At 43.1% G+C, this 16,038-nt stretch overlaps 1 protein-coding gene across 5 annotated transcripts in view; it reads left to right on the top strand.

Annotated features, from left to right (window-relative positions):
• PRR5 (proline rich 5) overlaps positions 1 to 16,038 on the top strand; it is a 105,099-nt gene that overhangs the window by 46,410 nt on the left and 42,651 nt on the right. For 3 of the 5 annotated variants that reach the window (XM_048301557.1, XM_048301558.1, XM_048301559.1), the window contains 2 exons: positions 1,786 to 1,899; positions 11,692 to 11,772. In XM_048301557.1, coding sequence (XP_048157514.1) covers positions 1,796 to 1,899; positions 11,692 to 11,772 — 185 coding nt within the window. In that variant the 5' untranslated portion in view covers positions 1,786 to 1,795. Of the gene's footprint in view, positions 1 to 1,768; positions 1,900 to 11,691; positions 11,773 to 16,038 lie in introns of those variants that run through there. The other 2 variants (XM_048301556.1, XM_048301560.1) reach the window with 2 other exon arrangements.

The raw sequence follows: 16,038 nt of genomic DNA on the forward strand, positions 1-16,038 counted from the left end.
TTTCCTTTTGCTGCCATATATATTGTGGATTGTTGTTTGTTTGAAGGATTTAAACATCTGGAAGAACTGGGGATAGCAGTGTCTTTGTCCATAAGTTAGATGGGGAGCTGCAGGTCCCTTCCAAAGTGAAATATTATATGCCATCTACTGTGATGCTCATTTGTATACTTGAGAATTTCGGTGTGGGAAGGGCAGTTAATACAATGCTAATTAATACAATGCTAACAGCTGGATAAAACCACTATGGCTAAAACTGGCACAAGGTAAAAATAGATTTATTTCTCTAAGTAGTTCTGCAATTGGTTCCCATGGAGGTAACACCAAACACAAATTTTGGAAGTAAATATTTGTATGCAATAATCTTATCTGATCTCAGTTGAATAGTGAGAGGAATTGTTTTTTACTAAAATTATATCAGTACATGATGCGCATAGGGCAGAGCTCTCTGTGAGAAATTGAGCTTTCCTATAATGTAAGCTTTGCCATGTTATTTGGACACCCACAAATCCAGTTACAGCCTGACTGTAGACAACAGGCTATCACAGATGAAAAGAGTAAGTAGAAAACAGGAAGAAAAAAAAAAAAGGAAGGATAAGTTCTATTGCAGCCCCTTTGCAGTGAGTGGGAGGTTACTCTGCAAGGAGCGTTTGTGGCTTTTACCAGACTATTTGCAGACCAATGCCGTAGCAACAGAAGAGCAGTTCTTATGTTCTGGCTCAGTCTATTGCAAGCTATCCCAGAAGATTAGCCAGGCACTCCTCAATTTAAAACAGAACTGCAAATGAATGACAGCAAAACTAAGCATGGGGTGGAGTCTTGGAGCAGCATATCCTTCAGCTCCACTGCTGCAGTCAGAGAGAGAAAGAAGATTTTTCCTTTGAAGATAAGACACCTGGGGCTTTTGTAGAAACTAAGTATGCTTTGAGTTGTGCAGCTGTTATCTCAATTTAAAAATAAAACACATACAAGGTAGAGAAAGGCAAAGCATCTGGCTCTTCTGCGCACCACCAAAAATTCCTTAAAATGCTAAACCCCAGACTAGCACTTTTCATTCTGCAGTTATGTTGCTCGTGAATCCTTTGTGTGAGGCTTTGAGCTGGAGCAGCCTCTGAGGGTGTGGATATGGATGTATGAGTGAGAGTGCGTGTGTTCAGTGTTGTAATGTGGCAGGGCACAGGCACTTATGAAACTTTCCAGTAAAGTCTCAGTGTGTCAGTATTGGTTACTTGGGTTTGTTGTTTGGTTTTTTTCCTGTCCGTTGCCCTCCAGTTTTATTTCTGAGTGCAGTAAGAGGGGAGAGAGGTTGGGAAATGCTGCAAGACCCCACCCTCCCCCAAGCTGCTGGAGGAGCCAAGCAGTTCCTATGACTGGTGGAGCACCGCAGTGCTGAGCGAGATTCCCGGGACATGGTGCCCAGGGACATGGGGAGGGGAAGCCCTCACACTTGGGGCAGCTGTGGTTTTGAGGGGCCCTTTCAATGTGCTGTAACAGCAGCCAGAAGTTTGACTTACTTTTTGAAAGGAGTGGAGAAAATATTAACCTCAGTTGATGACGTCAGAGTTGATCTGATTAAAGGTTTGTTTTCTTGCTGGCAGAGGTGTGCTCTGTAGAGACTGGTTCTCTCTTCTTTTTTTTTAAGTTTCTTTTTTGAACAGCAAACGGAGGGAACTGCTTGCACTGCTGCTGCTGCCGCTGCTCCAGCTGCGTGTGTATGTGTGTAAACAGGATGGTGTATCTGTAGCTGCCACACGCAAACACACATTTGACCATGAGGACTCTTCGCAGGTTGAAGTTCATGAGTTCGCCCAGCCTCAGTGATCTGGGCAAGAGAGAGCAGGCAGCCTTGGATGAACGGGGGACCCAGCAGCGCCGGGCCTGCTCCAACGCTACCTGGAACAGGTAAGATCACACAGTGTGCTGGCTCCTGGCAGTCTCCCCATGCTCCTGCAATGGGATTGACATGTGAGTGGCTGTTCCGCAGGCTGCAGGCTGGGCTACCTGGCTCCCACCTCGGCAGGCTCACAGGCACTGGAGCTCCTGCTCAGATAAACACAGGAGTGGCTTTTTTCCCCTTGCTCTTGATCTTTCTCTGAAGGCTGATAACAGAGCCTTCCCTGCCTTCCCTTCAGCCTTCTTTGTGACAGACAACAACTTGTTTCACAGGGTCCAGCTACTAATATATCTTTGTGTCTATCTAGATATTCTCATTCAGAGTTTATTTGGCTTAGGTTATTTTTTTTAAAAATTACATATGCACAACTATTAAAATACATACTTTTAATCTGCATATCTATGGTTGTTGCTGGTAGTTGATATAGTTATGATAAAGTCTATTAAATTTACTCATGTAAGTACCAATAGATATGTGCGTGTGTGTATGTGCACATGCAAGCACCTGCACTTTGGACAGGGAAAATAAACCCTGGTTGTTTTCTTTATTGTGTTTATACATTTGAATTCTGCAGCTGTTTTACAAGAAATCCTATGCAAACATTTTGTTGTGAATGTGTCAATTAGCTCAGCTATTCAGAAAGCATCTTAATGTCCATTTTGGTGACAATCTTAAAAGATTAATCTAAGTCTCTTAAATTTTCAGGAATTAAATTCTTAGGTAATTTTTGAAATGAAATGTCCCCTTCTGGTTCACAGCTTGGAAAGTGTCATTTGTAGTATTTTATAATTGAATGGTGGTACAACTGTAGGAAGAAAAGTACCAGTGAACTACAGACACATTTGCTAAAGTTCTGAGAAAACTAAAATGTATAAAATATGTCTTCTGTCCTTCTCACCACTCAATTTGTGGTTTCATGTCTCTATTAAGAATTAGTTGTTGAATGCCAACAGTGCACTAAACTGAAACTGTGCTGATCACAAAAGAGACTTGAGTTTCTGCTCAAATATCATGCTGTTTGTATGACCCTGAGTTGTACGTGATGCGTGGATAGATGGTGATGGTAGTTCAAGGATAGATTGGACCACCTTGAGTTGTGCCAGTTGGGACTTTATTTGGCCAGTAGCTCTAAGGGAAGCAGCAGGGAGTGAGAAACTCCTGGGTGTGGATCAAGGTGACAGAATACAGTCCCCAGAGCCTTTTTGTGATGGTGTGGTGACAGCTTTTGTTGGCAGGGGTTAGCTTTTCCAGGTCTTGCATGTGGGGAGGGAGCTGTGGAAGCAGATGCGAATGGAGAGCAGGTCAGGCACCTGGCTTGCTGGGAGGCAGAGAGTTCCAGGCTTGGGGCTGCTGATACTCAAACTAGAGGATTTTCCTAGTTGAGATGAAGCAAGAGTTTGTTCCTTTTAACTTGGACAGGACAGGTACAGCTCTGGCCAGAAGTGCTTGCCAATCAATGAGCTGGACATCTGCATGTTTCATCCAAACAATTACACAACTGTCCCATTGCCTGTTCCTTGAATAGGTGTCCGTGATTCGTCCTGTCACTGCTTTCTATGAACTCAGACCTAATTGTGCTTTCCCCCCCTGGGCTGCCTTTTCCCAGTGTGTGGATTGCCAGGCTGTCCTTTTTGGTGGCATGTTCCCCTGAAATGCCTGGGAGCACTGGTGGAGCTGTCATGTGGGTGCAAGTCAAGTGGGCGTCATGTGCCTACATTAACAGCTGCCTAGAGCTATGGCAAGTATTGCAGATACGAGCTGGTTGCACTGCATGAGCTAAGGGAAGGTCCTTTATTTCTTTTTTAACAGTGCAAGGCTTTTGGCTTTCTTCTGAGTGAAAGAGAGAGTGAGGGTAATTCTTTTTTCAGGCTCAGAAGGACTTGTATCATCTGTTGCTTTTAAGAAAGTCAGATATTCTACAGGCTGTAAAACTGGGTCTTTATCCTGAGGAAGGAAAGGTCTTAAATTGTATTGAATTAGATGGATTAAGAAATTATCCACTGTAGCTTCTGCCTATCACCAGTGCATGCCCATCTTGACATATACAGCAGGGTCTGGTCTGGAGGGAATCTGTATTCATCTCTCCTGGGGAGACTGTAATGTTGCTGGACATCTAAAGTTTGACTCACCAGAAACCTTGTCTGGGTTTTTAAAATGTTGGGCTGTGGAATTTCTTTTATTTTTCTGCTGCAAAATTGAAACAACCCAACATAGGACACTTTGCATACTTTGGTTTACAGGAATATTTTTCGTTCCAAACGAAAGGATTGCTTGTGTTGTTTCATTCTGTGTAAGCATAAGAGCTTGCTGATCAAGGAAGTCAAGATACACCAGCAGAGCACTCCCCTCTCACCAAGCCTGGCTGTTCTATATTTAAATGTCTGCTGTTTTCTTGCCTGAAGTTAGCAGCTGTGCCTGGGTGTGGCATGTGTGTATTTGCTTTACAAAAAGCTTTGAATCAAGTTCATGAGAACTGAAGTGGGGAGAGTTGAAGCACAACCCACAGCAGGTTTGGCCCCACACAAACTGGCCAATCCCGTGCTGAAAGGCAGATCTTTGAGGCAGAGCAAGGATGCTGCTCTGGACATGCTAGGGACTGAAAAGCTGAAGTGCTGCTAGTGGGGTCTTTTGCAGGACAGCAGCTCTGTCACTACAGGCGTTTTTGAGGAGGGGGAGGGTGCATGGCTGCCCCTCTGCACGTCTTGTGTGTGGCCACCGTGGCCCAGGGATGTCCCCTCTGCCACCTCTGCTCCCTTCACACCAGTCTCAGCTCAGACTGTTCAAGCCTGAGAATTCTTTCTGCATTATGACACCAGGGGAGGACAACCTGAAGGAGCCTAATTCAGCATACTGGGGGAACACAGCACTCTGGTAGCAAGGAAGGTCACTTCCTCCCTGATGACTTCCCTTCAGCTCTGAACTAAAATGCAGTGAAACTTCTCAGCACTGTTACATCAAAGGGAAATTGGTGCCAAGCTGCTGTCTGCTACTAGGCAAATGAGACTTTATATCATGGCTTTTTCAGAGCTTGCTTTCCCATGAATCCCAGATCTGTGCAGCAAAGCACTGTAAGTGCAGTTAACTAGCAACCAACAGCAACATAGCGGAACAATACACTTCATTACGGCTCACAGTATTTGCACTGGATTAAAATAGTTTAGATTTTTTCACTAGCACTGTCTTCAATTTTTTTTCTCTCCCCACTACCCCCATTTCTGCTTCAGGCAAAAAAATGAGGGCTGAATGCTGACTAAACCAATTGTACTGAGAAACCCAGGGGTTTTAATCTTGAGCTCACAAGCCAGGGGGGGCCACTCAGGCCAAATAAAATCAATGGTGAGGTTTTCATTCTGACTAAGCTAGCACAGACTGCTTAATCAGGAGCTGATACTGTCTGAGTTGTGCTCTGGGAAAGCCTCTAGTCGAAGGCTCTTAGATCCTCTTTGATGTAAGAACATAGGGAAAATTCACAGAGTTATGAAGGAGTAGGAGATAGCAAAGAATGGGTGAAGAAAACTGGTAAGTTTCTTGTGACATTAGTGAGATCAGTAGTAAATCCAAGGAGACATACTGAATCAGAAAGGATTTTATGGCCTGGGCTAATTTTTTACAGGGTTGTAATAAGCACAACTACTTGCTGTAAAATAACTTTTACAGCCATGAAAACCATATTTCATCTTCTAATTTAAGATGAATGTTTTTTCAGACCACAGGAAGGCTTTTCCAGTGGAGAAAATACTCCAGACCAGCATATTTTTCTATGACTTCTACTTGGAAATTTTATTTCTTCTGTTATTCAGTGTTTATTTAGAAATATTTTGAAATATTTCTGCCTGTCTAAGAATCACCCTTTTGTTCCTGACCCTTTAGTTGAAGCCCTCTGTGGAGTGCTTGGCACTCTATGTGCACAGGGGGGGCAGAGAGAGTCTCAGTGTGGGGTGGGAGGGAGGACAGAGCTGATGGACTTCCCACTGACCCAGCCACAATGCTCCATGGAGCATTTTCCAGCTGTGACTACAGTAACAGAAGGTGGTGGTGGTGGTGGGGAATTGCTGCTCCCTGTAGCCCTCCAGAATAACTTATACTTCCTTGAATGCAGGAAACCAGTCTTCTTCGTCCTACAGTCCATAGAGATATTAACTCTCAGTAACACCTCTGGCAAGTCCCCTCACCTGTCTGTCTCAATTTCTTGGTGTGAGCAGTGATTATAGTTGGTGAAGTGAGTAAACTAATGCTTCCCAAACTCTTTGAAGAGGGAGTTTTCCAGACCAGCTTATTTTCACTTATATGACCAAGTGCTTAATTGCAGCCTATTCCGCTTTGTTGGTTACCTTACCTTGGGTAGAAATTCCAGGAACATAAGTGAACTAGCATCTTCAAGTTTATTTTGGAAGTGTCAAGGCCTCATGGAAAGGTGGTGGAGTTGCAGCTGGACTGAACCTGTGCTGAAAATGGGCTCTTCCCAATTGGATTAAGATAATTCAGAAAAATGATGTTTTACTCTGGAGCAAGGGTGTCTTCAAGAAGGTTTTGATGTAAGTATATCAGGTTAATTATTGTTAATTAGCTGTTCATGTAACTGTGCAGAGGAAATTTGCCCTAACTAATTTAGTCCCTTTTGGAAGTGTAAATGTTATCTTTAACTGCCGGGTAGTCACAGGGTGCGATTATTCACACAGCATTGTTTTTTTCTTATGGACTTCACCTGGAGCTCTGGGAAGAGGAGAATTTGCAAACACTACATAAAAATCATTGTAGTTTTTTCACCTATGCTGTTTGCACGCAAAGGCAGTGACTGCTTTAGAGAACTAAAATTATCTGTGTGACGTTTATGGAATGTCGACGTTGGCTAGTCCTGCTGCTTTGCCAGGAAATGCTGAGCTGGAAGGGCCATGGCCATGGTTGAAACACACAGAAGGTCAGGACTTAAAAGACTTGCAAGCCCAGCTTTGGAGTTGTTCATCATCTCCGTGGCCAAACTGATTCTGATCTGGCAGAATGTTTTAATTGCAATAGTTTTTCCTTCTTGGCTTCCAGATGTCAGTAAAAGAACAGGGTGTTACTGGAGGGAGCCAGGCTCCCACCCCAGTGCTGTCTGGGTGGACAAATAGCAACTCAGGAGAAATGTATGTTATGGTGGTATCAGGCTCTATGGGTAGTAGCCTATAATAGATTGATACTATACAAAAATCAGAATTATCCACCAAATCCTGCCCACCTTGACCCTGGCACTGTTGGGCTGTTTGGGAGTGCTGTCAGCAAGCATCCAGCTCTGTGCTCCAGGGATTTACACCTTCCAGATCCCTTCATGCTGAAGCTAATGGTGGGGAAAGTCTGTGCTGTGTGTGCTGGAGCTGCCATTCCCCACGTTTTGGACAGCTGGAGCCACCTCCTCCTCAGGTGGTTCAGTGAAATGTGGAATGAGTTGTTGTTTGAAAGAGGTAAAGTTTCTTAGGCTGCTGAGTTGATTTTTGTGGCTGTGAGTCCTTCCTTGGTTTTATGTAGTTTGCCTTTGGCAATCTGTAGCTACCATGGGATAGATAAATACAATACATTGCTGGAACTATCTGACATTTTGTTGTCATTCTAAAGGCAACACCCCAAAAAACCTGGTCTCTTCAGTTTTCTCATCCTGATTTCCCCTCCTCCAGCGAGCCTGCTCTGTTGAGTTTTTTGGGCTCTATTGGGCTGTTTCCTGCAGTACCGTTTTCTGTGCACATGCTTACACACAAAGCAACTACAGGGAAGGTGTTTAATATTAGTGCATGAGTGCATCCATTATTAACTTTCATGTTGTAAAAGAGTTACAGAAGGGAGTTCACAAGGCATTTTCAGTTCAGGTTAACTAATGCAATATAAGTTTAATTATGTACATTACTGACTTAAGCCTCAACGAAAGCTGGTTGCAGGCACGGGTAAAGTGATCTACCCACCTCAAGCATCTTGCAGGACTTCTGTGTGTAAGCAGCAGCCTAGATTTTCTTTACGCCAAAAGGTTTAACCATTCTGACCACATCTTTTTAAACAATCACTTGTTATAGAAACCCATTGATTTAAGCAAGGTCTGGGTGTGTTTTTTCATTAACTTAAGGTAACTGAGAAGATTTAAGCCAACTTTTCATCATCCTGACACCAACTGAGGCCACCAACAGCATCCCGGTTATTCTGACTCCTCTGTGTTTGCTCTTAAGGAAGTGTGGACGGCCAGTTCCAGTGCCATCCTCACATAACCTGCAGGCAGGGGCTGTATCCTGCACCTTCCATACAAGCACTGCTATCTGTGATGGGAAGAAAAGGCAAGTGGTCAACTTAATGAGGCCAAGACTTGTTTTCCAGACTACGACATTGTCCCTCACTACAAGGGAGATCCCAGGCAGATTAAAAGCTCACTGCTAGCATGTTTTATGTAGATGCCGTTCTCCTGTATAGACAATAACTTAAATCCTCACAACCTGTCCCCCTTAGTTCTGGTTAAAAAAGCTTGCTCTCTCTTATTTCTTTGAGGAATAAGAGCTGGAGAGAGAAGGCCTCTCCCTCATTTAGAAAGGGGTGCCAGAGAGAAAGAGAGAGAGCCCGTTGCCTTTCAGGAGAGATAGTCATTCTTTGCAGAAGACTGGCAGGGAACATTGCAAAGTTCATTTCAGAATCAGAGCATAAGTGTGGGCACTGGCATTCCCGAGGCACTCTTTGCTGCTGCCGGGCATAGCTCCTGCAATGACATCCCCTTGCAATGGGAGCAGCCCCATGCAGCTGGATCTGGCCCTGGATCAGGCCAGAGCTGACCAAGTCTTCCAGCACCTGAAGGGAGCCTACAAGAAAGAAGGAGAGAGACTTTCTACAAGGACATGTGGTGACAGGACAAGGGGGAATGGCTTCAAATTGACAGAGAGTAGGTTTAGACTGGATGTTGCCATAAGTTATTCACTACATTAATCTTATTTCCCATATTACTCATAATATTAAAATACCCAAGTCATTTCACTGTATACCAGAGACATTTATCTGCCAATTTTCAAGGAATCATTAATTGAGTGTGTCTGTATGAGCCAGCCAAAATATTCTGGGTTAGATCATGAATGTATGCCTGTGCTTGGGGGTGTAGGGGGGAAGGAGGGATTGCTGTGGCAGTAGTAGTGTGTAAGGCCTCAGAAACATCTTCAAAGGAACAAAAGAGAGAAGAGGATAATGGTTCTTATTTCTGTCTGCATCTGTATTTCTCCACAGCAGGTCAGACCCTTCACCTGCCACTTTTAGTTTCCTTTTTCATTAGATGAAGATGGCCGAGCTTTTCTGATAGTGCATCTCTTTGCTATTGTATGCCTGCATTTTGAATCTCTCAGTGAACAGTGTTGAGTTTACCTTCCAGTCAGTCCTCTGCTCCCAGCAGGCATTGAAAGGAGCTGTCTTATGGGCCTGGGAAAGTTTAGTGTGGGCACTGGCATTCCCGAGGCACTCTTTGCTGCTGCCTGGCATAGCTCCTGCAATGACATCCCCTTGCAATGGGAGCAGCCCCATGCAGCTGGATCTGGCCCTGGATCAGGCCAGAGCTGACCAAGTCTTCCAGCACCTGAAGGGAGCCTACAAGAAAGAAGGAGAGAGACTTTCTACAAGGACATGTGGTGACAGGACAAGGGGGAATGGCTTCAAATTGACAGAGAGTAGGTTTAGACTGGATGTTAGGAAGAAATTCCTCCCTGTGAGGGTGGTGAGGCCCTGGCACAGGGTGCCCAGAGAAGCTGTGGCTGCTCCATCCCTGGAAGCATTCAAGGCCGGGTTGGACGGGCCTTGGAGCAATCTGCTTTAATGGAAGGTGTCCCTGCCAATGAGGGGGGTGAGACAGGATGATCTTTAGGTCCTTTCCAACCCAGGACATCCTGGGATTCTATGATAAGCTCTTCCACCAGTAGGAATCAAGCTTCCTCCCCCTGGACACCTTATGAACAGATACCAACCACCTTTAGCTCTTCTTTACATGACACAGCCCCACATCCTTGTACCTCCAGGAGGGGCAAATCTGGTCCTGGTCCTGCTTTCCAGAGCTGTAAAGCTGATTGCTGCTCCCTTGCACAGACTCTAGTGCAGTGGATGCTGTTAATTGTCTCTGCAGTGAGTCACAGAGATAAAAAACTATACTTCTAAATACTTCAAATATACTTAATATGTGAATGTATTTGTCACGGGTTCGGTTTGTTCCCGGACGGAAACACCAATTTAGTGTAGTGGTTTGGTCCAAAATACTCATTACTGTTTATCTGCTGTGAGATAAGAATTAGGAGAAATGCAAAACAGGCACCAAACTTGAAAGAATATAAAGAAGTTTATTAACAGACCTAAAAGAAGGGAAAAAAAAATTATACCACCTTCAGAACTCTCCTCCTCCCCCCACCTTCCTCCCTTCTCCCACTGACAATGTTCAAAGACAACCCTTAAGATGTTCAGTCTGTTTACCACTTCCATAATAACCTTGTTCAGTCCATTTAGAAAGAGAAGTCTCTTCTTGCTCATGCTATGAAAACATTATCACAACGAGACAGCCGCCCACTTCCAAATATTGTTCAGTCCATTTAGGAAGAGGAGTCTCTCTGCCTGCGTGTGAGTCCTTTCCCCCGACTTGCAGCTTTTCCCGCAACTGCTTTCGAGGGTCCACTCTTGAAGTTTTTTGGGGTACACTTTTAAGGTTGAGCCATTCAGAAACAAAAACAGAGGCCCTTCTCCTTCCCTGGGAGCAAAGGGTCTTCATCATCTTCATCATTAGGACTATCTCTGGGAGCATCTCTAGGGACTGAGGTTTTCTCCTTTCCCGTTTGGAGCAAAAGTCCTCATCTGGTTTATCTCTCCCTGTCCAAACTTCTCATGAAATTACAGCTGCGTCAGCATCTGCCTATCTCAGCGCAGGTGCTTTTGCTTATGAGTTGAACACTCCACCCCCCATATCTTCATGAAATTACAACAGGATACTCTGATATATCATAGCTTCACAACAGAATTTCAGCTTTAAGCATCTCCTCTCTCTCTTCCCTCAGGTTTTCAGCTCTTCACAGCAATAAAAGGGTTAATCTCACCTCGGCCTTGCAGCTTTGCAGCTGGAATGTTGAATTTTTCTTATCGCAGTGGAGAGGGGGGAGAGCCGAGCCGCTCCGACTGCCCACGGCAAGGCAGTGGGGGGGGTTCCACGGCTGGAACAGGTCCATGGCTTCAGGATGGCCGTGGCCCGGCCCGGCCTGGCCCAAGCAGGGCCTGGCCGGGCCCGCTGGCCCCCACTCGGGGCCTGCAGCCACCTGTCCCAGCGCCGGAAACGAGAGAGAGCTTGGAGGGGGAGTTTGCCTATTCTTAAATGTGGATCACAGAGGTGATCACAACTTTAAGTGGCTTAGAGAATTGTCCATATTCAAACTGGCCAGCTGATAGGTTGTATCAGTTCCCAGAGGAAACTGTAAGCACCCCTTAGCAAGGACGTCCCTTCTGGGACTATGCTTGCTAACCTATGACATATTAAAAGTTATAGTTGACATACTTAAAGTACTTAAAAATATAGGCCTAAGTTTTTGAAATTACTGATTTCAAATGTGCAGCTGTTGAATTTACTGAGTTGGAACAAATCAAAAAGAACTGATTTTCAAAGATGTTATCTATTTTCTAGGCAGTTCCTTTAAGGCATCTGGGATGGATGGACTACCGGAAGTCATCTATGACTTTTAAAAGGTCCTGAAGTGTCTAGAGAGAAATGCTGGGCTAATTGTGGAGGTGATACCCTTCTTGAATCTTACTGGGTGCTAATGACTCCTCATGTCCTCTTTCAGTATCCACAATGGAGTGATAGCAGTATTCCAGCGTAAGGGTCTCCCAGACCATGAACTTTACAACCTCAATGAAGGAGTCAGGTAAGAGACTCTGCCATGCAAGGTGTTCTCAGCCAGATGCTCAGTACTGTTTGCCAGCCCTCGCACTTCAGAGCTTCTGCAGAGTGGTAAGGTTTTTCTCCCAGTGGCAGTTTCGACCAGCACAGTCCATTTTCCCTCAGTAATTGCTGCTGCTGATGTGTATCAGCACCTCACTGTGGGCAAGAGCTGATCCCTCCTTCTGCAGGAGGAATTCAGCCCTGAGCAGTAGGGTTTATTTAGAGTCCGTCTTGATGTCCTGGTTTAAAACTAAGGAAGGGAAAACCTGCACCCCTCTAGTGATTCAGCCCTATTTCTCGGCAGTGATACTTGCCATTTCCAGAGGTGCCACTCTCAGGTGCTTCCCTTGCATCTGTGGAGGAGGTAAAGCCTCAGTGAGACATGGCAAGGAAAGATGTCCTGCCTGGTGATCCCTTAGATCTACTGCTCCTTCCACGCAGCATGAGTGTATGTGAAGTTACAAAGCTGTCCTGTTAACACCATAGCCTGAGTAACACTGAGCAATAGACTAACTATAGGCCAGTGAGATGTATAATGGGAACTTTATTCCCTTTAAAAAAAAGTGAAAATCCTACTATTTGAGTTACTTAAGTTACAATTGAAAAGAAAATTAACCAAGATATAAGCTGATATCTGGATTTACAGCACTTCACATTTTACTACTTTTTCAGCACTTATTATTACTTACCAAACCCTCCTCTCAGTGGTAAGGGCAAGGTAGTAGATTTCCTTTTAGAAGTTTGTCCACTGCTTTACAAAATAAATGGTGGAAAAGAATCTGCACTTACAAAAGACAGACAGCTTATTACATTCCCTGGCTGTCTTCAGATATGATCCTTAGTTATTCCCTTTCCCTTACCACTTACTCTGTCTGGACACTGGAGTCTGACAAAATCCCCAGAATACCCAGAAATTCTGGGTTTATCTGTTCCTGTCTGGTTCCCAGTCTGGGATAGTTGGCCCAGTCTGGTTCCTTTAATTGTGAAAATACCTTCAGAAAAGTCCAGCCAGATGATACTGGGCCTGTATTTGCTCTTTTTGAAATTAAAATAAACTTACTCTCCAGTTATTTCTTACTTCTCTGGGGAGAAAATTACATACAAAGAATAGCTTTTCTAGGATGTCTGTCAGTTAGCATGATCCATCAATCATGTTGAGTTACTTACTGGAATAATGGTTAATTATTATTATTATACTTCTGGGCTGAGATTTCTTCACTCCATGCATTTCCCTTAATAGGCTCATCTACTGGTGGGGGACAGGAGAGGAAAAATTTTCTGCTGATGTGTCATACAAATATAATCTTTTATGAACCAACAAACAGATAGAAATGTGCCCAAATTTTGCTTTAATTTACCTTGCTATAAACCCTGCACCACAATGATGCTTGGTAATGCAGTTGAGTTGAATTTATTGCAGCATCTCATTGTGGCTGAACGGACAAACTGACTAGAAATACACTGATTTTTTTTTTCCATTTTATGAAGGGCTTTGCTGCCACCTGATAGGCCCATTTCTTTTTGTTTGGGTAGGTTTAATGCTGCTTTGTTGGTATCTCAGCTGATAGCTCACTTCAGGGAGAATGCCTGGTGCCTCATACCTGAGCTGATGATGAAATTACTGATTTGACATGTGCCAAAAATACCTTACTGCTTTTGCTATTTATTTCAAAATAACTTCTTTGGGTTAATGTTATTATTGAGTGCAAAAATACCTGATTCATAAACATGACCTCAGAAGTGGAACAAGTGTATATTTTCCTTACGATTGTTTTAGATGCATTTTCCCATGAGTACAAAATGAGAAAGAAATACATTATTTCCACTGGGCAGATTATTTCTACTGGGCAGAATTCAAATGTGGAAACATTCAGGTAAATGGTTAATATTAGTTAGTTACTTTTTTGAATAGTTACAGGACAGTAAAAGAAGTTATTTTACTTTACCGCTTTAATTAGAGCAGATTCTGGAATATTTTTCATAATAAACCCCTGAATATCCAAGTTGACTCATAGATCAAGTGTAAATATTTGAACAATATTTGCACACCATTGTTTTGACTCAGAAATGTCACGTATATTCAACTACCATGTGTCACATACATGCAAACAAATACATAAAACTTGTGAACACACATCTGGAGGCTTTGAACCCTGATTATTTAAGAAAACATCAGTGGATACAAATCTGTGCAGTACCATTTACTTTTCTTCTAGGTTTGGCTCATAAGAGCTGCCACTTATTTATACCAATGCCTTTTGACACCATTCTTGTGTTCCTGTGGCATTAAAAAGTGGCCTTAAATACAGAATTACATACACAGCCCTCAGAACCCCTATTGCAATAAAACCAGTTGTCTCTCACACTGCTGGAACTCCTGAATTCCTCTGCTAAAGCTGACGAAGCACAGTAAAGTCCCAACAACTGGGAGCATCACCAGTATGTGGCCTGTGCCTTCCTTCTTCTGGGCCCTTACTGAGTAATTTAGTAGGAGATTGAGTCAAAATCTGGTAATAAAAATCTCCATGCGTATACGTACCGTTTAGTTTTCTCTTGGTCCATGTCTGCAATATTAATAATCAAATAGCGTTTTCTCATTTTTCATTTCATGTACCATATGTCATTTCAAAGTGTTTATTTTGACCACTTTTAAAACAAGGAAGAAAAAGAAGGAAACGGAAACACAGTGGAAGCAGGATGTCCTGTATTAAAACTAATACATATTTATAGCTGCCCCTTTTCTGAATTTCAGGATTCTGATGTGATTCAAACAAAGCACATTTTAGTGGCATTTCCTCTTTTGCAGACAGAGTTCAAACCCAGTAAAATCATTTGTTTGCTTCATTTAACTTTATTTAACATCTATTATGCAGTATTACACTTTCCATTCTGAGTAATGTTGCAAGAGTTAATTTTAAAATGAACCAATGAAGCAGCAGCAGGGGAAAAAAAGTCAGGAGCTATTTTAGCACACTTAAAGGGAATGTATATTACCATCTTAATTTATTAAGTCATTAAACGGGCAATGAAGGCCTCATATCAATGATAGAGAAGCTTTATGAGTGCAAAATGCCTGGCTTAAAAATCAGATGTACTTGAAATAAGATCTGCTGTCTGGTCAGGGATCTCTTTTAAGGCTAATCAGATTTTTTCCCAGATTCCACCCTGATGTCCACATGTCTAGATAAGGTTGGTCAGTAATTGAAATTATCCAGGATCTGAAAGCCTAACTGTTTTTTGTTAAAGGAAGTTAAGCAAGGGTGAAAAAAAAATTGCAAGCAATGTCTTGGATCCACTTTTGTTGTGGGTCTCTTTTAAATGAACATATAAAAAGAATATCAAACACCAGTGTTCTGATCTGGCCTGAGGGCCTCACTGTTTCACTAGAAATGCATTAAGTAGCTTGAAGTATCTGTATTATTAGGGATTCAAAAAGCAAGATGCTTGAATTGTGTTGTCAATTCTTCTGTCCTGTAAAAAGAGATGTTAATGTAGGCATAGTGCTGCCTGGTGTGGTGCAGTCCAGTGCATATAACTACCTACACGCTGGCTGTTTGATTTCAGCTGAAGAAATGGAAATGTGGTGGCATCTTGTTTTATCAGAGAGCTGGCTATTGGATAAACAGAACATCCATTCTTATTTCTGGCCCTAAATACCAGAATTTATCAGTAGAAACTAAAATATTCAAAGAGAAGGTAGTTGCACATCACCTTTTCAAGACCGTGAGGAATCCATCTGGAGCTGCTAGCTTGAGGAGAGAGTAGAAAATTAAGCAGAATCTGTCAGCATAAAGTACTAGTATTTTTTTGAAACAGTGGCACAAAGAGATACATGAGAATTAATTGTCACTCTCATAGGAAAATTCAAACCTGCAACTTTCTTGTTAGTTCAACCTAAAAATGGTCTGTCTATCCATGTTCAAAGTAAGATGAACCTTTAGTGTCATCACTTGTGATCTAGAAAAAAGTCACCTCACTGGACAGTAAATTTCCACTTGGAGTGAACACGCTGCAATTTGGCTGTCACAACCTTTTTCCCCTTGACTTCTGTTAAGGCACTGGAACTTGAGCAGCCTTTGAGAGAGGTGGCTTTTAAACCCTGCCAAGGGCTTGTCAGTATTACTGTTGAGGGCAGAGTTTCAGGGTGCTGCCAGGGCTGTCTTCTCCCACATGTTGCAGCCACATGCTGAGGGAGCTGGTGATCCAACAGCTCTTCATGACAAGGGGAGACCTATGGATAATGCCTCAG

Source organism: Corvus hawaiiensis, chromosome 4, assembly GCF_020740725.1.
Source record: "Corvus hawaiiensis isolate bCorHaw1 chromosome 4, bCorHaw1.pri.cur, whole genome shotgun sequence".
Classification (NCBI taxonomy): Eukaryota; Metazoa; Chordata; class Aves; order Passeriformes; family Corvidae; genus Corvus; species Corvus hawaiiensis.